Consider the following 21,908-nt stretch of genomic DNA (forward strand, 5'->3'; position numbering starts at 1 on the left):
ATGCTTTAATAAAAAATAGAAATTGGATTTCATGTTTAATTTTAAAAGGACTTTTATTATACAGATTTTTGTGTCTGGGTGACAGGTCCACTTTAAACAGCAGTGCATCACCAGAGCTTCCAACAAATTTGGAATGCGCCTGGGAGGCATGCTGCCCCTAAAATTTTGCCGCCCTAGAACCAGGCCTTTGTGGCCCTGCCACATATCTGGGCCTGGTGTTGCACCAGCCTGAACCCACTTCATCTATATAACATAGGTTTTATTTTCTATGACAGCTAAAGTATTAAGGAGAAATAAATGGAACTTGAATTATTATGGTTTCTCTTTATATTGCATTTGCTTTGTTATAACCATGTCTAACTTGGGCTTAAAGGAGAAGGAAAGGCTAAAATTAAGTAAGCTTTATCAGAAAGGTCTATATAAATACACCAGTAAACCAAAGTAATGCTGCTCTGAGTCCTCTGTCAAAAGAAACAAGGCATTTATTTCCTTTTATTGTCTATACACGGGCTTGTGTATAAACCTCCAGGGCTAGGGCTTGAGCATGCTCAGTTTGCTCCTCTCCCATCCCTTTTCTTTCCTCTCTGCTGTAATCTGAGCCCAGGGCTATGAGTGAGCAGGGAGAGACTCAGACAGGAAGTGACATCACTCCAAGCTAATATAACAGCTGCTATTCTAAACAAACAGAGAGCGTCTAGAGCTGATTACTATGGTATGGTATGGTAAAGCATTCTGCAGAAAAAATATAGTGTTATATCTTGCACCATTTTGGCTAATCTATTGGCAATAAATTGCTTTGTTAGCTTCCCTTCTCCTTTAATGAGTACCATGTAGTACTGTATAATACACGTGTTTCAGATTGAATTCACAATATAAAATATTAAACGTGTTTCGTTCATCAGCTTATTTTGCTACACAGTTAAATGAGGTCTTTGCCAAGCTGCTGGGTTATAAGTGTGTGCCTATGGGATCATTGTATAATAATAATAATAATTACACCATTGTGTTTTAATGTATTCATTAGACCAGGGATCCCCAACCTTTTGAACCTGTGAGCAACATTCAGAAGTAAAAGGAGTTGGGGAGCAATACTAGCATGAAAAAATCTTCTTGGGGTGCCAAATAAGTGCTATTATTGGCCATTTGATAGCCCCTATGTGGATTGTCAACCTACATTGAAACTGTTTGGCTGTACACCTGGTTTTTTATCAAACCAAAATGTGCCTTCTAGCCAAAAGTTCAAAAATAAGCACCTGTTTGAGGCCACTGGGAGCAACATCCAAGGGGTTGGAGAGCAACATGTTGATCAAGAGCTACTGGTTGGGGATCACTGCATTAGACATATACAAATTGAGAGAAGTTTTAGTGGCACTTTAAACTGATTGACCATGATACATTGCTGTTTTTTTTATAGGAAAAATTATAATTATAAATATAAAATTTATACCTGGTGCACAAACTTTTTCCTACTAGCTTTTCTTGACTACATTGTTAATGTGTTAATCACTGCACCCAAGGTTTGGTATAAAAGCTGAGATCAGTAGGGGCTGTGGGGTGGGCAAGGAGACAAAACTTTTTATTTTTGGGAAAGTAAGTTTGACAAAAAACTGGAAAGTGTCAACATCATTTAAATCAACGGTGGCAGTGGAAAATCAGCTTAAAGCACTTTGCCCAGCCCCATGTGAAATTACCCTAAAAATCCAATAGGCACATGTTAGCAGGAAATTAATCCTTATATGCAAAGTGGCACATTATTCAGCAGAATTCACCAGTCCATGCTGCTGTACATTTTACACGTAAAACATTTCAGTTTTGGAGACTCCACCCCTTTGATGGCATCAGAGTGTAACAGATGGCTATAGTTTTTATTGAGACTACCTTCTTTGCTGATGGCTCCCTTTGTTTTTCTTTCTTTAAAGCGATGGCATAGGTAATACTTGTCTCCTGCTGTAAAACCTACGCTACTGCAGCAACAAATCTCCCTAAAATGACTTTTCATAGTATAAAATGAAGTAAAACCTATTAATTTCCCACAATTAAGCCAGGTTTTACATGCTGCGATCTTATTGTTATACTATGGAAAATCTTTTCAGGAGAATTGTTGCCCGCGGTAGCTTAGATTTAACTATATCTTACCGTATGCCATCAGCCTTAGAGAGTTCAGTCTGTCTTAGATGCATTATCAATAGGAGGAGCTCATGTAAGACAGGGGAAAGAATCGCTGTTGCCTTCTAATAACTTGGCCTTTGGTGCCAGAATATCTAAGCACTAACTGAATGCCTTTCCTACTCCCACAGTGCCTAAGAAAGTTAGAAACATTTATTCAGTTAGTATGGACATGTATAATTTGTGTTAGTATGCTGTATATAGCAGCTGCACTTTGTGTTCTCAATGATCATTCCTTTATTTAGAAAGGGCAAAATGGGGGCCAGACCATATCCATATTATACTCCTAGCACCTGTACCTGAATATTTCTCCTAGCACCTGAACCATCTGAATTTTTCATGTGCAGGTTCTGTGTGAACTCCCAGCTTTGTGTGCTGGTGTTACTGTTTGTGTGCTGTTGGTATCAAGTCTAACCCTAACCCTAATCCTGACTGTACCCTGTACCAGTATTTATCTGTATGTTTACTTGCTTGCACTTAGTATTTTTTGTTTTTTGCTCTGTGTCTTTTCTGTTTGCCATGCTTTTCTATGCGTGAATCAGTTTAAGCAGTGTTTGTTGGAATTTTATTTAGTAATTAGTGGCAACACTAGAGGTTTTAATTATAAACACTATAATGATTGTGATATTGTATACAGACAAGCTTTTACATAAGATGCATAGAAAAGTCGTCCATTATCATACTTCCCACGTTAGATCTTTGTTAGTTGAAGACTCTCTAGTGCTTTTTGATATCAGTTTTGGCTGCCTATATGAAATAAATACATATATATATATATATATATATATATATATATATATATATATATATATATATATATATATATATATATATATATATATATATATATATTTTTTTATTTTTTTATTTTTTTATTATTATTATTATTTATTTATTTATTGCTGGGTCTTTTTGTTTAAACTGAATGCTGTGTTTTTTCTTTTTAGACAGGATCTTCAAGGCCAAAGTCATGTGAAGTTCCTGGAATCAAGTAAGTAACCTGTACAGTGACACTGAAAGAATAGATTTGGGTCATTTTGGTTTATACGATCTTTCCGTATATGACCTTTAAACTATAGATAAAAAGAAGCAAGAAAAATGCACTTCAAGAAGTTAAGGCTCATGTCACACGGGCCTTTGCTCCACCAGCACATTTCTGCTAGCAGAGTCATTGTTGTAGAAATGAATATCAACCTCCTTTTACTGCTAATGAAAGTATTTTTTCAGGCTAAAAAAATTCAATGATTAATGAGAATAAAAAAAAAAAATGTAATATGTATATGCTTTCAGATGATAAGAATAAAACTTGCAGTTCTTATCGCTGACCAGATACTTTTCATTGTTTGGCAAAATATCATAAGGCAGTGAAATGTAGAAAGCTGTCTTTCTTTGTTGTATGATGGCTTTATTCAGGCATGTAGATTTATCTCAAGTTAACACTACAGTGTGTCATACTCTGCATTTTACTTATTTACACCAGCAAACAAAATTTCGATCCTCCTGTCTGCCCATATATTAGGCAGCATTTTGTTTTTTGTTTTTATTACACCATGTTTATTAGTTCCTGTGTTCAGATATCTATTTTCAAACAAAACCACATCTTTTGTATTCAACTTGGCCTATATCCCAAATATTTTGATGTACAGATTTCATTATTTTTAGCTATTCTGTGTATTTAAGGCAATGTTATTTTTATAGTGTTACTGGTTCTTTAGTTTCTGCTGCCTCACTTGAATATTGTGTAACCCATTTCTCTCACTACGAAGCATATATCCGTCAAGTGACCAGGATAATACGACGAGCCTGATCCCTGCTGCACATAACACTGGCGGATCACTGCCTGACTTGACAAACATCCACTTCCCTTCGCCATTACCAATTCCATTAGACCCTGAGGAATCCACATTCCCAACTCTGAGCAACGCTAACAGCACCGGCAACCTAGCAAGCAATTTAACTCACCTGGGTATCGGTACTGTCAGTCAGGGTAAGGATAATCCTCATACATGTGTACAGTTGATTTTGTACAAGCACCATGCCATTTTGTTGTGTATATACCATAAAAAATGCCTGTAAAAAAGTACTGCTTTGACGCATAAGAAAATTGGATTTGATATTCAGAAGATGTTACATAGTATCTATACTTAAAAAAAATATGTATTGTGTAAAGAAAAGGGTAGTGAATAAATAATAGGGTTGATATTTGAAACATTTTTTTATGGATATTTTGATTGTCTTGATTGTCCTTGGCTGGGTGATATCAAAATCCTTTGTTTTTTGTCCTTTTACTTTTCAAGATGGCTAGTCAATGTCATAACTTCTAAGAGCCCTAGACAACAGCAGACATGTAAAAACAGCATGTTTGCTGACCCTACCAGCACCACCCTGGCCACTTGTCGCTAGTCCTTCAAATCCTACAGCCCTCCATGTATACTCCCTCCCTGCTAGCATTCCTACCTATACCCAGGTATATGGCAAACACTTACTTTTTACACTAAAACCCTTGTTAAATTTACACTTTATTTACACTAACATGTTTTATTTGGGGGGGTGTAGGAACTTTTTACACTGTGTGTTTAGTTTGTGTGCATAAGTGTACACTCACATTTTTTCTACTTAAGTAAAAATTTTATTGTGGTGAGTTTATTGCATCTTTAGTTTCGCATTGTGGTTAGTTTCATGTTGTTTGTGCCAACATGACTAATGCAATTAGGATTTTCATCGCCAATCTCACCGTGTGATCAGTGGCACAACTAAATATTATTGGGCCCCACAGCAAATTATTTTTCAGGCCCCCAAAATGTCTAGAGGGTAACCTGTTTTACCAGTAATTATTGAAATTGTATATGAATTAGGTGCCCCTACACATCCTGGGCCCCCCAGGGTCTTCTTCCTCTGCAGTTATGCCACTGCGTGTGATTATTTTGTATACATTTTTTGTTTTTTAAAAAAAAAAAATGTATTTCATTCTGAATTCTGACTTGATTTTGCATGTTAAACAAAAGGAATGTGCAATATTTTACTTTGGGGTGACTACAATTTACATTCTCTAGTAAATATATACATAATGGGTGTAATAGAGTCCTGAACACCCCTTGCCATTCATATTTTGTATTTTTTACTTAAATGTGGAAGATAAGTGTAAATTTTCAGTTTTGAATTATTTCATAAAATATACTCAATTTAGCAAAGCTTTGTGGTTTGTTCCCTGCATTTTTTGTTTGATTGAAATAATGGTGCTTTCTAAAAGGTTTTATAGTTGACAAAAATGGGTTGCTGCTTACTGGGGCATGTCATGATTCATTGTTTGGCTACCCATAGTCGATGACAATTGGCACTGGGGGGCTGCTTACTTCTCCCACCATATCTGATAAGGTATTTTATTTTTTGCAGCTTTCATTGAGCTGTGCCTATACACAAAAGTATAGAAACAGAAGTGGCGAAGTCAGCATTTTATATAATTATTTGTGCTGTTTGTTTAGTTACTATATACTGTACTAGGTGGGTGGAATTTTTGTTCAAAAGACAAGACAATCTATCCATAGATTGGTACAAATCTCTAATGTAGTTAATATGGTTTGAATGGGAAACTATTAACAATGTAAGTCTCTACAAAAAGCTCTATTGTAAAACCCTGCTATTGTAAAACCATTTACATAATAATATACTTTTTTATTAGTGTGTGCCATTTGGTAATCCTAAATAGAAAATTGCCATTTTAAAAAATAAGGGCTGCTCCCTAGGATCGTAGGATTCATGGTGCACAAAAACATACCAAACAAAACATACTTGTTAGGTCACGTGAGCCAATTAACAGACAGAGTTCTGTCTTTTGCTTCCACACTTCTTCCTATAACAGTTGGAGTTGTATTATTTCTGGTCAGGTGATCTCTGAGGCAGCACACAGACCATCACAAAATGGGGGTTCAAGGCAAGAGATATAAAATGGCAATATTTACTTAAATATATATACCAGTTTGGTAAGATTCTTTAATATGTCACTTAATATGATATAAACTATCTATTGCTTAAATATTCATTTTGGGAATAAAGTTTTCCTTTAAAGGAAATAATTTCTAATCCAGACAGGATTGCCTCAGAGCAGAGGGCAGGCTTATGGGGTGCTACCAAATGAGCTGCCCTTTTGTCTGAATCCCATAAAGACACGGCATGTTGCATAAACTCACACATTCAGGGTAGAGCCTACTAGATGTATTAGTACTTTTTCAATCTGGACCCAGATCGGAGGGGGTTAGAAACTACATTTGATCAATAGTTGCTATTTGGACTGCTTGTTTAGATGCTATTTTCTAATTATATATAACAAGGGCTCTGCTGGTTACCTGTTCAAAATAAAACTTTTTGTTAATTGCTGTGGGTTACTAGACCTGGGCAAATGTGTGCCTGTTATTACATTGGCCCATAAACCATTTTGCTCTTAATTATAAACATCAAAGTACAGCTTGAAGGTCAGTTGGGGTAAGTTTTGCGATGAATATTTGTTTACTGTACAGTGGATTTTTCTGATATGCCAACATTTTCCTTTACATCTAAACATTTTATGATCTATGGGGAGACCTGTTTGTTAAATGCTTGGAATTCTTATATCCACAAATTGCATCGTCCATGTTAATGGGGAAGTATACCCACTTTTTGAACCTTAGTTCAATGGATAGTCTTTTGCTGAACATACATTGTGTCTATTGTTTTAGTCATTATAATTAAAGAAAAAAAAGAATGTCTAAAATATATATACTGCCCTTTTAATACTCCGTGCACAAGTTTCTATCATGTTTCTCAATTAAAAAACCATAATAACCACTAGAAATTAAAAAAACATAAATCAACAGTTGCCATGTATAATTTGGTGGAAAGAGTCCATATTCAAAAGGAATAGAACTTAATAAACCAACAATAAAACAAGTGCTTTTATCACATACAGTATAACTGCTGTTTTTCAGCCTATACTCAGACAACACAGAACAAACATTTACATACTAAAACTTTTCCTATTGTAGCATTACACAATTCGATAATAACCTCATCTGGATGCTATGTAATGAATTGTAGAACTGAATCCTGTATAAAATAAGTACAACATTTCTACAGGATTTAAAGTTTAACTTCTCATTTCAGCCTCTAGGATACACTGTATGTAATCTCCTCTCATCTAGCCATCACCTCTTAGGGTAAGGGCCCACCTGGCGATTCGGGGAGATTTAGTCGCCTGGCAACTAATCGCCTCTTCTTTGGGGCGACTAATCTCCCCGAACGGCTTCACCCTGTCTTCCGCCTGCTAGAATGAAAAATCGCCTGCGGCATGGCACACGCAGCACTTCGTATTCCAAAGTCGCCCGAGTTTCCTCGGAAAACGAAGCACCGCGTGTGCCATGCCGCAGGGGATTTTTCATTATGGCCGGAGGAAGACAGTGGGAAGCTGTTCCTATGGTGCGGAATAATAGAGCCTGCACTTAAATTTGCTAAACAATACTATTTTTGCAGAGAAATGCCCCTGGCAGACATTATTTCACCCATACCAGAATTGATTTTTTGGGCTCCAGTTCTTTAATTCTCTCTTGGTATTCAGGAGGTTTGTTCTATGTAAACCAAACTATACTGGCATATTCGTAAAAATATGACCTCTGTGTTTCACACGTAGCATATACATTCAATATTATTTCTCTACTCGGTAAGTTATATTTCCAGGTATAATTGATGCACAGCATATAGATTTCATACATGAGAATGTTCCAAATTTAAGTTTTGCCAAAAAAAAATCTGTTGTTTAAAGTCAAGAACTTTCTATATAGTATGAAAATACTTTGAACAGTTTTCTAAAACGTTATAAATTCAAATAATAATAATTGCTCAATGTGTCTTTGTCAAACATAATAAGATATAAGTGAATAAAACTTATTTTACCTATTTGAGAAAAATACTTTTACCGGTAAATGTTTATGTGCCACTATATTTGGATTTTCTTTACTATTGTTCCTAATCATCAAAACATGAGTACAGGAATGATTAGTCTTTGACTTCACTTCTAACACACCTTTTTGAATAGATGAAACAGTACCTAAACCAGTTTAACCACATTGTTACTGTTTTAGCTTGTTTGTTAGTTTTTGATGGACAGTTTATTTAAGGCAAAATGTTTTATTTGTGAAATCTATGGTTTATGTTTGGTAGGATCGTGTTGGGAAAATGTATTGTTTGGAAACATCCATTTCCTTGCCATCCTGCCATGTTTTAATGCAAAGGTCAGGTCTTGCGGCTTTTTGGGGATGATCAAAGTTGCAATTAAACATCCTTTTCTCAATCATGCTTTTAAATGTTGTAGGAACTGTGGCTTTACAAAAATCAGTGATGCACCACATTTTAAAATCTGGGATTCCCTAAATAATAAATCCTCCATTTTAAAGTTTTTCTTATTTTCACATTAAAATACAAGGGCACCTATGGAGGTGTAGCACAAAGTAGACAGCTCTTGTTTTTTTTGTGCACTCATCCATGGTCAACGCCCCATATGTTTCCCCTCTATATATCTCCCTATAGCAGCTGCAATGTAATTGAATTTAGTTCATATTACCCTTATTAAAGGAACTATACTGTGCCTTTTTCAACTTTGTATGACTGCCCCATGGCTACACATCAGCTTCTTTATATAAACTATAGTAGAGTTCCTGAAGCAAACACACCAGTTGTACCAGTGCAGCATGACACTACATTGTATTGTCATTAGTGTAAGACACTTTAATTCTTAGGTGTTACTGTTCCTTTAAAGGACAAGCAAAGTGTAATATTCTGGGAGGTTGATAACCACTGACCAATAGTATATTCTTGTGAGTACTTTGCCGCTATCTTCTGGGACTTTCCAGTGGTTTGTTTTACTCCACTATGCATGTGCAGAGTCTGTGCACAACTGCAAGGAACTGCTGAGAAGTCGCACAAAACAGTGCTACAGTATTTCCAGGACTATACCAAAGGCCAGTTTTCAGCCAAAAGGAGCATACACGGGAGTACAAAGTTAGCGTTTGTGGGGAGTGCCTAACAAATTGAAGCCCGACTTCCCAGCAAATGACATTCCCTTTAATACAGTAATTCTACCAAGCAATATTTTTAAGGTATGTTTCATGGTAACCACTGGCAGATATGTCATGCTCGTGATCCTAGAGGCCCATGTTTACAAACCAAATAAATAATATAAATGCGAGGGAAACTTCATATTTAATGCCCCAAAAACACAGCAATATATACTGTTTGCAGTGCCAAATTGATGGTTTAAAAAAAAAAAAAAAAACTGTCTTGTAATTTCTGGCTAATGATGCTATTGTGTGTGTGTGTGTGTGTGTGTGTGTGTGTGTGTGTGTGTGTGTGTGTGTGTGTGTGTGTGTGTGTGTGTATGTATGTATGTGTATATATATATATATATATATATATAGATATATATATAGATATATATAGATATATATATAGATATATATAGATATATATAGATATACAATCACACAGTAGTATCTACACCGGGAGTGAGCAGCCAGGCTAATTCTGTATGTATAACTGCAGCATGCCATACAGCATTGAGTGCTAACAGCTTCAGTCAGGAGGAAATAAAATACAAAATAAAGAGAGAAGGCGCTCACCCTTAGATTGAGCTACGGGTTGCTAATCCATAGGTGACTCCCCATAAGGGTCTCCAGAAAAATTTACAAGAATTCAAAGTAATGGATAGCACACCCAAAAAAATAATAACAAAAAAAATGTAAGAAAGTGAGCCCAACACGTTTTGACCTTAAGGGTCTTCCTCAGGGGCGCAAATCAAAAAAAAATCAAAAAGGCAGGAGGAAATAAAATGTCCTTACTGAGCCCTTCTACAGTAAATGCAAATTAAGAAACCACTCTGGGGCCACACAACCAGAGGCAGATTCAATAAGTTCAGAATATCAGAATTGTAATGTATCTTTAAGGTAACACAATATAAATGGCTTGGTTTCACTTCAGAATAGTCATGTATCTTCTTTCTGCAATGCCTTTAATTTTTTTACGTTACTTAAGTCATAAGAAAAATAAAAGCAGAATAAATCCCCAAACCGTTCCAACTAAATTGTTAAATGTGACCTTCAATAAAATCCAAATCTTATATGTGACATTAGATTGCAAAGTGGGTACCAGTTAAAGCTGTAAAAAAGTAAAAGTAAATACATATGGACTGTAAAAGCCAATTAACCTGTGGTTCCTGCCTCTCCCTGGTAGAAATCTAAATTAGTATATAGTTCTAGTAGCATCACAGGCTTTAGCTTGAAAAGAAAATGCTGTTCAGTCAGGTGTCATAATAATCTAATTGGCAGCTAATAAGCAAAATGCATCATGCTGGCACTGGGAAACATGAGTGGTAGGAAAAAGCAGTTCTGTATAATAATATTTCTATATGGATTTTGTAACACAGGAATGACAACAACGCAAGGAACAGGATCAGTACAGCATCGTCAGCCACCTGTAAGTCCACTTACGTTGAACTCTGAATCCAGAAGGCAGCAGTCACAACAGATGTCTCCAACTATGTCCCCTCTTTCACCTATTACTCAGGTATAGAAGTTGCTGTACTAGCATATTCCTAAAGAGATGCTAGGCTGAATTATTTCACTTGGTGTTAATTTAGTCAGTTCTTCATGAAATAATTCACCCTACCAGCTTTTAGGAATATGTAAATATTATGACTGTTTAAATATTATGTGTTAAGAAAGTAAAAAAAAAAGGTTTTAAAAATATATAACTAAAATGTTGTACTGTGCATATATATATCCAGCCAGGGCAGTGCAAAGGATACCCGGAGATGGGGGGAAATGTGATGGAGTAGTGCTGTGAAGGAATGTACTCCAGAGCAGCACAAAAGAATAGGCTTGCTGGCTTATTAATAAATGTAGAGAATTTGGCTACTAAGGAGTAACTACTTCATGGTTCTCCCCAGCTGTTTAGGTCTTTTTTGTCCTTTAAATTAAATAACCCCCAGTGGAAAGTCTCTTGTGACAAGTTAAAAAAAACTCATCTCTGTAACGTGCTGCATAAATATGTTATGTAAAGGATAGTGATAAAACTGCTTATTAATGTATGTTTATTTCCACTGTATGTATGTATATTTGCTTTAGTATATTATAGAGACAGTGCAGCCCCTGTGTTTACTGTCACACTTTGTATATGGTTGAGGCGCTATTATGTAGCAAATCACTTATAGGCTTAATTTCCTTGCACTTTTTTTTTTTGCACCTTTAGGGTAAAGAGATGTCACATGAGATGTTTTCTCTGTCAGCAAATCTGTGGCTAGGGAGAAACCACTGATTCGCTTCCATCTGCTCTAAAATCACTGTGCATTGAGAGGCATGGCATTGGCCTTTTAGTGTTCAGGTGGGGAGGATTTTGCACAAAAATGCATACTTCCACAATGAAATCCTCCCGTCTCTGCACTAACTTTCAATGCACAATAGCGTGCAGAAAAAAAAGGTCCGAGCTTTCTTGCCCAGGTTTGATATTCTTGTGGAGAAAATGCTTTATGTGCATGGCCCATAGAGAGGAATGCTAATGCAATTGTTTGTGTTGATGAAAAAGTTGGACAAACCTGTCTACCCCTACCATAAACCTGCAGTGTGATCTGATGGTTTTCAGTTCAGGAATTGGAGCAGTAGAACACTTGCTTATTTCTAGAAGCGTCATACCCAAAATAATTGCTCAAAATATTTCAATAAAACCCCTATTTATCTACTAACATTAAAAATGACACAAATGTTTTTTCTTGCAGGCAGTGGCAATGGATGCTTTGTCTCTGGACCAGCAGCTTCCCCCGTACACATTTTTTACACAGCCAAGTTCACAGCAACAGACACAAGTGCCACATAATACCACATTAATGCAGGGCTCTGGTTTACAAAGGGGAACACAGCTCCCTCCCCTTACAGTAACTATATCCACCACAGTTCCACAGTCACCTCCAGGAAATCAGACACCATCATCTCTGGCTATGGATATTAATTCGGTAAGTTTACCTTAATGCATGCCATTTTCATGGTAAGTACAGTATTTGCTTTGATAAACTTTGGTTTATGAATGTGTGGTGAGTCTTGTTAGAAAATAGAGAGTAATTTGTCATACATTCTCGTTCGCAATGGAAAGCATTTTTTCATGTTACATGGCTGTTTGCCTCAATTTTAGTAAAACAATGAGTGCACTGACAGCATGTCAATGAATGTTACACAGATAATTATCCAATGCTTCATACTAAAATAGCACACATACTGTATCTCATACAAAATTATACTTCTAAAGGGGATGTTGTGTTCAAAATAAAGTGTTTTCTTTTATGAGGTTGGTATTCATTTTCTTTTTAATCTGATTTTTTTTTTATTTAGTGCAAATTTAAATTAGTGTTCATGTTCGGTTGGTTATTTCGGCAAATCTTTTGTGGATAATTCGGTAAATCCAAAAATTCTAAATTTATTGCATTCCTAGCAATTAATGCTATTAGTATGACAAAGGAGAGTGTCTGCTATGCAGGGTGGTTATCTGTGTACTGGCAATTTAATTATCTGCCTCACAAGGAACAAACTTAGGGGCAAATTCACGAAAGCGCGAAGCGGCTAACGGTAGCGCAAATTAGCCAGCGTGACATCATTACGTTACTTCTCTGATTTACTAACGGGTGCTGGCATAAATTCGCTAGCAAAGTGGACCTACTCTAGCGCTACTTTGCACCCTTACGTCAGGGGAAGTTGCGCTATGGCGAAGGGATGTAACTACGCTAATTCACTAACTTGTGGATTTTACTGAACATTACCTCTTGCGCCAGACTTGCTTGTCTTCGCCACCTCAGACCAGGCTGAAGTGCAATAGAGCTTGCTTCAAAAAAGTTGAAATTTTTTGTAAGTCGAAAAAAACGCTGGCGTCTTTTACTTTTTTAAAGGTGATAGGCTGAAAAAGATCGTACATTTTTTTGAGGGTACCCCCCTTCCCTAAACTATACAGTGGGCACATGTATAGGGCAAAATAACAACTCTATTTTATTTTATGAAGCTTTCCCAGGCTTGTGTAGTGTAATGTATTTGCTGCTTCATATAAGTCCATTGTACTTTAACTTGGTGCTGTATGCAAATTAGGCATCGATATCGTAACTTCGCTTTGCTTGACGAATTAACGGTAGCGCAACTTCGCTACCTTTCACCCCCCTGAGCACAACTTCGGATTTTAGTGAATTAGCAGCGCCCTGGCGAAACTTTGCCTGGCGAAGGCGTCGCTAGCGCATTTTCAGCGCTTAGCGAATTTGCCCCATAGAGTAGCCTCCATTTCCCTGTTTAGCTCAAGAAATAAAAAAAACATAGGTTTTCCTTCATAGGCAAAAAGTATGTTTAGCACAAACCTTGTTCACTGCACGCATTTCACATGGTGGTTATACTCCCCCTTTAAAAAAGTGGAAATATTTAAATAATGGAATTATGGCCCTTTCAATTCCAATGAGTTTATTTTTATATATTGAACTGAAGAAAACAATATGTATACTGCCCCTTTAATTAATTTGCTGGGTTTCTGCAGAGCACTCATTTTAAACTGCTCAGCAGGTCCGGACTGAGAATTAAAATAGGCCCTGGCATTTCAGGTACACAGAGGCCCAATAAGCCCCCACCAGCCCACTAAATACTGACTTTCTATGGCACCTTATAGCAGCCCCTCTGGCATTTGCCAGAACCCACAGATTGCCAGTCCGGGCCTGCTGCTCAGCATATCTTTGCTATTTAAGCTGGCCATAGATGTTGAGATTTTTAAAAGATCCGATCCTCATCGTGAGACCACGATTATATCGAAACGATCGTACAATCGTACAAATTGACCATCAACTAAAAAGACCAATTTGCCAGGAAAACAAAGGGGAGCTGCCTGCTTGGCCCTGCAAACATAGATAGATTGCACTGGGACCGACAAAGATTTTTTGACCTGGCCAATCAATTTGGCCAAAAAATCGTAAGATGTACGATCGCTCGAATCCCACTAACAGCACGATAATTTCTAAGGATTGGTTGGACTTCTCTAAAATTGGTCGTTCGGCAAGAAGAATCGTTGCGTCTATGGGGAGCTTTAAGCCTTTTAAGTCCTCTATGCAATAGTGGTTTTTCCCATGGAATTTGTTTTATCTCTTGGTATCTAACACCAGTACAGCCTGATTCCTCCTGGTGTCTGCAGACACTTACAGCAATGGCAATCGAGCAATCCATCTGCCATTGTGTACATGGGGCTGATTTATATGTACACTATTCTGCTTGTGAAAAGGCTTTTATATGCATCCTCTTCCATCCTCAAATTTAAAATGCTTTGTTTCTTAATTGTGTTATTCTAATTTCTAATGTTTTGATTCAAGCACCTCTTTGAATAACATGCTGCAAGATGAATACAAACTACCTGATTGCTAGGGAGCCAGGCTTCAGGATAAATTCTAGAAAGCTATGGTTATTACAAAACCATAAGGACTTTCAGCTAGTGTAAGTTGCATATAAAGCATTAATTCAGTTTTCTTGGTTAAAGAAATGTTATACTGACTACTGATTTTTTCAAGTTTATGTCACATGACCAATCTGGCAAATTGCAAGAGTGCCATGTTATTGCTGTATAGGGGACAGGTCACTTCTAATCCACAGATCAACCATTGTAATATACAATATTATTGTAGTATACAAGATTAAAAACATAAAACTAGAATGTAAGAAGCGCTGTTTGGATCATTTTCAGTTTTTGCATTGTCCGTTTTGCATTGCACCGGTTTTGGATGTCCCACGTTTCTGTGAAAATCTCTTGAATGTCCCTAAAGTGATCTGACCTTCTAGTCCATGCACCTATGCAAACAGACATATACACTAGTAGCAAGCACTGTAGGGACTGTTCCGTGTAATTGTAAAACTGGGGAAATAGATATGATGTGCAAAATAAAAAATGTTTTCAATATAGTTAGCCAAAAATATAGTCTATAAAGGCTGGAGTAAATGGACGTCTAACTTAAAGGGGTGGTATGTTATAGAGAGGCCAATTCTAAGCAACTTTTCAGTTGGTCTTCAGTATTTTTTTTTTTTTTTGGTTTCTTTATTAATTTCCTTTTTCTTCCGGACTCTTTCCAGCTTCCGGATGGGGGTCACTGACCCCATCTAAAAACATATGCACTGTAAGGCTACACGTGTATTGTTATTGTTACTTTTTATTACTCATCTTTCTAGTCTAACCCAAAAACCACTAATAAATAGGGATTCACCAAATCTAAGATTTGGTTTGGGATTCGGCCAGGATTCTGCCAAATCCTTCTGCCTGGCTGAACTGAATCCAAATCCTAATTTGCATTTGCAAGTTACGGGTGAGGAGGGAAATCGCATGACTTTTTGTCACAAAACAAGGAAGTAAAAAATGGTTTTCCCATCCCTAATTTGCATATGCAAATTTGGATTTGGTTCGGTATTCGGACTAATCTATTACAAAGGATTTGGGAGTTCGCCCAAATAGTGGATTCAGTGCATCCCTACTAATAATACAGGATGAAAACCAATTGCAAATTGTCTTAGAATATCACTCTCTACCTCATACCAAAAGTTAATGCAAAGGTGAAAAACCCCTTCAACTGCTTCCTCCTTTGTAGCTCTCTAACTTGTTCCCTGATTAACTTTTGTGGGAAGTTCAGGTATTCTTAGACTTCCACTGAAGACATTGTGGCTGACTAAATTATCAGGACTTTACCATGCTGAAGAAAGGACAAAGCAATATGTGTATTTTTTCCTTTTTATAACTTGAGATGGGCCGATATTTTATCTTTTCTAAATTTGTTGATTCATGGCCGAATCCATACCCTAGGATTTGGCTCAACCCTGAAAAGCAGTGTTTGGTGCATCCTTAGGGTAGGGCACACTGGGCGATTCGGGGAGATTTAGTCGCCTAGCGACTAATCGCCTCGTCTTTGCCGCAACCAATCTCCCCGAATGCCTTCCCTCTCTCTTGCGCTGGCTAAAATGAGAAATCCCCTGCGCTAAAGCACACGCGACGATTCATTTTCCGAAGTCACCCGAAGTTGCCTCAAAGTTTTAAATTTAGCCAGTGCAAGAGAGAGGGAAGGCGTTCAGGGAGATTGGTCGCCGCAAAGACAAGGCGATTAGTCGCCAGTCTACTAAATCTCCCCAAATTGCACAGTGTGCCCCTACCCTTAGATAGTGAAAGTCTTGTCAGTGTAGATAAGAATTCTGTGAAGGTGGGTAAAATCGTTTGGGAGGGTTGTAGATATTTTTTCAATACTGCCTCAATTTAAAATAAAAATATTTTGGGGCAATGTTCTTTAGTCTTAGGATATGTCTCCATATATTTATAATTATTTATAGACTGGGCGATATACAACTACGTTCAACTATCTAATTCATTGTCTTGTTTTGGCAAAAATGTAGGAAAGCTGCTGATTGTCTTTTTGATGATGGCACATTTTTAAGTTTATGTGCTGATTTAAAATATTCTCATAAATATCTGTCTGGCCCATCCTTCTGCACATCTTGAAATCTGGTGTGCCGGCTCCTTTTAAATTAAGCTTACCTTAGCAAATTACATCAAAATTGACATTTCAAGTTTAAATTCCAGTGTGAAAATGTAAATAGTCAGTAAAGAAAAATAAAGTTGATAGACATGCAAGGTATTCACGAAGGGCATAGATATGGCCAATTTACTTTAAGCCCATCTGTATCGTTCCAAAAAATTGGGAGCCTGAAAAACAAGGTATTTGCATAGTGCAGCTTCTCTGTATAGCTTTGCTCGCAGAGGACTTAATACAGACAGTACAGCTGTTGGCCAGCGTTCCTTCTAATTAATGTTTAACTGCATGAGAAAAATTATCTTTTTATCACAGGTTTAAAAATCTGTTTGCACAGACAGGTGGGTGCCTCTGAATTGTAACTAAACTATGCACCATAGTTTTCTGTGTGTGCTGGACATGTTTGTGTGCACAAGCAAACGGCTTGGAGAGAACATTACTGAGGCCATTACTCAGTTAAACTGAGCTTACGTGATTGACTAACACAATGGGTCTTCTTGGAATGGAATGAGTTCATGCTCCAAATTAAGCAGATATCATCTTTAACGTTCTCCAAGGTTTGAAACCAAGAAAGTTCTGTCATTTTACAAATATATATATATATATATATATATATATATATATATATATATATATATATATATAGATAGATAGATAGATAGATAGTGTTGTATTGCTATATTGTAATGATTTACTAGTAGACTTAAGTTATGAAGATCCAAATAATGGAAAGATCCGTTATCCGGAAAGCCCCAGGTCCCGAGTATCCTGGATAACAGATCCCATACCTGGATATACATCAGGACATAGTGTAATGGGGTACGTTCCAATTTCCAGCCTATACAGATTTCAGGGTTCAGACTATATATAGGGTTGCCACCTTTTCTGGAAAAAAATATCGGCCTTCCTAAATATTGATCTTTTTCCCCTATTAATAACATTGGTATCAACCATCATTGTTACTGGCCAGGTGGCAACCCTAACTGTACATAACATAGCTCTCAATAAACACCCCAGTATTTCAATAAGACATCCTTGTTAATCAAAATCAAAATAAACCAAAACTCAAAATTGCGTAAAAAGTGAAGTTTTCAGGCATGGTTACTTCAGGGCCCCATGTTGATCAGTGTTAGTGTTGGTACCACAGACCCATTACTGGAGGGGATTGAAACAAAAATAATTTCTAAAAACAAAATTTGTGTTACTGTTCCTTTAAGCATAACCTACAGATTGGGTGTATGCTTATATTAGTAACCGTTAATAGCACTCTCCTGGGAACATACATTTGAGATACACAGGTAATTTAGAATCTACCGGTACTTTAAATGTGTTAAATGGTAACATCTTCTCCCAAGGCTTTTTAACCACAGACCACCCAGGCTGCACCATGCTATCTCCTGAAAGGAACCCCTGTTCCCACCCACCGCCTGTGCATGAAATGCAGACCTGGGCAGCAGGGTTAGCAGCTGCCATATATGACGGTCACATTTTACCTGATGCTTATGCAAGGTAGAACGGCAGCTCCTTTCCGGAGCCTGGATAATATGGTAAAAGATTGGGTAGGGAGGGGCCCCATGTTAAAAACCCTCGGGGAGTTTGTTTCCTTTAAATGTAATTTTTATGTGTTTAGATACAGACTCAATTTGAACAAGGTCTCAGAACTTCTTTCATCATTTTTGGGAGGTTTTGATTTATTTTAGGCTCACCTGTGATTGTAAGGTGGTGTTTTTTTAGCCAGAGAATTGTGATCTGTTCTAGACCTTTCCTATGTATTCAATGCTTTTGTTCTCTCTAATATTCTGTATGCTACCCATATGAAGGTAAGCTTATTTGTATATGCTTTGTTATGGATATTCAGCAAAGTCACAATGTCGATGACACTATCTAAATGATGATTTAGTTACATGCATAACTTGCATGTGACAATGAAAATTTAAAATAACAATTTCATGGAAATAAGAAACGTTCTAAATATAGTGAATCAAAATTCTGTGCCACATCTAAAATAATCAAGTTACTGTTTAGTATTCCCCTCAGCGATCTCTCTTCATGCAGGAGTCAGAGGCAGATATTCATTGACAGCTTGCTAATAGACAGTTATTTCTACAACATTGCCTAGGCAAAGGGAGCACACACACAATGATGTATTAGCACTGTCAATTTAATTACAATTCCTACATGTAGACAGACAGATTGCTTAGAGGAGGATGCTGAAGATTAACTTGATTATGGTAGAAAGGTACCATTATGAGAAATGGTACTAAAAAGTTTCCAAGAGCTGAGTTTCATAATAGTTTTCCTCAAGAAAGGATAGTCCCCATGATAAGCACTGCATATATATTTTTTATCATCATACGATGGTGTTTAATTCTGTATTGTTCTGTAGGCTTCTCTCCAGCAGTACCGCAGTAATGCTGGATCCCCAGCCATCCAGTCTCCCACTTCTCCTGTCTCCAATCAAGGCTTCTCTCCAGGCAACTCCCCTCAAGTAAGGGAATCTGTGCCTTGGTTTTGTTGTAGGCTTCCAGTCTTCTCATGTTTGCCCCATGGTCTATCACTGTATCTGTTGTGTGCTTCGTGATCTCTAATGTCCCATCATGTTGCATAGTATCATAATTAGCGTTGTGGGTCTTGTAAAAGATGACTGTAGTCAGCGTGATACTTTGTTGGTTTTCAAGCAATCCTTTGGGAATGCTCTTCAGATTGTCTTCAAAGAGTTTGGCAAGTTTAATAGATAATTTGTGGATGATTTGTATCGTATTTCTAAAAAAAAAAAAAAAGATCTAAGACTTTGGAAGATGAAAGTTGTACATTATATCTGTGCTTTCAATAAATAATTTACAGCAAAGCTTGACGATGCCGCAACCTGAATTTTAGAGCACAGTTCAGTAGCGTCAACTCTATAAAAAAAAGGCACATTTTTTTAATTTTTTTTTTTCCAGATGTCGGATAATATCTCTCCTCCCTTCCTTTTTGGGGCTGTTAGCGGCAGATTTATCAAGGGTCAAATTTCGAAGTAGAAAAAGCTTCGAAATTTCAACCATCGAATTGGAATACTTCGACTTCGAATATCGGCAGGTTTAATTTGGCGAAGTATTGAAGTCAAAGCTTTTTAAAGAGAGTATTATTATTATTATAATAATCGAATATCGAAGTATTTTTACTTCAAATCAAAGTCGTAGTAGCCTATTTGATGGTCGAAGTATCCAAAAAATTACATAGAATTTCGAATTTTTTTACTTTGAAAATTCCCTCAAATTCACTTCGACCCTTGATAAATCTGCCCCTTAATGTTAAAAAGGTTGAAACAGTATCTGAACTTCCAAAAATAATCATACATTGTTTTTTTTTATTTTAAAACACAGATATACCTGATTCTAGTGGTTAGAAGGAAACTATGATAGTCTGTATCTGCTCACAGGAACCATTTCTTGACTACCGCTGCTCAAAGTGTTGTGCAACCATTCTCTCACCTTGTTCCAATGTATAGTGATGGAACTTGATTATGGGAGAAATGGATTATGAGAAATGGTACGAAAGTTTTAACCAATTACATTTAGAAAGTTGCTTAGAAAGAGCTGAGGTTCATATTCGTTTTCCTCAAATGAAGGGATAGTCACCATGATAAGCATTTCATATATATTTTTTATCATCATATGGTGCTATTTAATTCTGTATTGTTTTGTAGGCTTCTCTCCAATGTATAGTGATGGATGCTGGGACTTGAAGTCCCTCTGCAATCCATCACTTAACAATAGAACAAGGCGAGAGAGGCTTTACGTAACAAGGCGAGAGAGGCTTTACGTAACACTGTGATCCTGAAGTGTGTTGGGAAGTGGTTCATCAGAGTATCCAGATGGTCATGCAGTAGCCATCCAGATCTGGGAATCTACGAACTGCTTTAGTTTAAACAAAGCTAAATGCCTTCCTTGTGAGGCGACTTCGAAAATTCAAAGCGATTCATATGCCATCCCACCGGCGATTCATATTCTTGCCGGCGGGAAGGCATTTGGGGAGATTAGTCGCCTGCAGGAAAGAAGATTTGTCGCTGGGCAACTAATCTCCCTGTCTGCCACCACCCTAAGCCATTACTCTGCAATGCCCTTTTAAAGGAAAACAAATAGACACACTGTTTGATGGTAATGTTAATTATGGTAATGTGACGTGACTGAAGTATTAAAAAATTTACTTTGGACAACTTAAAGAAGCCAGCTATTCTTATAGTGAAAACAAAAGATTTTGCATGGTTACAGCACACACGTCAGATTATATTGTGAAAAAAGAGGTTTCAGTCCCTTGTGTGTGCCATAACTACGCCAGCTCTTGTACCTTTATCTTGGAGAGTTCTCCCTGTGAGCCAAAGGACTTAGAATGATAACTCTTTCACTGCCATACATTGTAGAATATGTCTACCAGAATGGCAGCACCATAAATTATGTTTTTGAGTTTGTTCTGTAATAAAGCTAGACAACACTCGGCTTTGCTAATTATTATAGTGAATAATAATATAATATTGCTTATTGTTTAAGTGCTAATTGCAAAGGGATCTCTTTGTGTTTCCCTCTAATGTATTCTCCTGTTATACAGTGTTTGGATTGCTTGTAATTTGTAGAATTTTACTTGTGTTTAATTGATTTTGTGAACTGATAATATCTTAGCTCTCTGAAGCAACAAATCTTCTTATTCATGGTCTAGAACAATAGTGAACTGTATGTGTTTTTCCACCTAAATGTGAATTTGTTGTTTCTTGTGTTCTGTTGTATTTTCATCCTGTGCTTATAGTGTTGCATTGCTATTGAACTGTTATATAAATCTAATTATAGTTTTATTGCGGAAGAAACAGCTTTTGCTTTTTATGGGAAATGACAACCATTGTTTCGTCTTCCGCATAACTCCCCCAATATGACCATGACCTTCAAACGAAGCAATGACTTGATTTCACTAATGGCTTGAAACCTATAAAACCATATTATGATACATCGTTTCTCAGAATGTACTAATTTATGGATTTATGTGTGTTTTTTAGGGTGCTAGCTATTTACATTTGTTGACACACAGGGCACTGCATAACACATGCCAATGTCAGAGACCTGGGCATGAGAATCACACTTTAAAACGATTGAAAAGTGACCGTAGTCACAAAAGATTGGGATTT

At 36.9% G+C, this 21,908-nt stretch overlaps 1 protein-coding gene across 5 annotated transcripts in view; it reads left to right on the forward strand.

Annotated features, from left to right (window-relative positions):
- crtc1.L (CREB regulated transcription coactivator 1 L homeolog) overlaps positions 1 to 21,908 on the forward strand; it is a 71,806-nt gene that overhangs the window by 38,073 nt on the left and 11,825 nt on the right. For 2 of the 5 annotated variants that reach the window (XM_018256298.2, XM_018256290.2), the window contains 5 exons: positions 3,114 to 3,157; positions 3,933 to 4,153; positions 10,613 to 10,752; positions 11,960 to 12,193; positions 19,140 to 19,241. In XM_018256298.2, the coding sequence (XP_018111787.1) occupies positions 3,114 to 3,157; positions 3,933 to 4,153; positions 10,613 to 10,752; positions 11,960 to 12,193; positions 19,140 to 19,241 (741 nt within the window). The remainder of the gene's footprint in view (positions 1 to 3,113; positions 3,158 to 3,932; positions 4,154 to 10,612; positions 10,753 to 11,959; positions 12,194 to 19,139; positions 19,242 to 21,908) is intronic. The other 3 variants (XM_018256291.2, XM_018256304.2, XM_018256294.2) reach the window with 3 other exon arrangements.

This window comes from Xenopus laevis, chromosome 1L (assembly GCF_017654675.1).
Source record: "Xenopus laevis strain J_2021 chromosome 1L, Xenopus_laevis_v10.1, whole genome shotgun sequence".
NCBI classification, from domain to species: Eukaryota; Metazoa; Chordata; class Amphibia; order Anura; family Pipidae; genus Xenopus; species Xenopus laevis.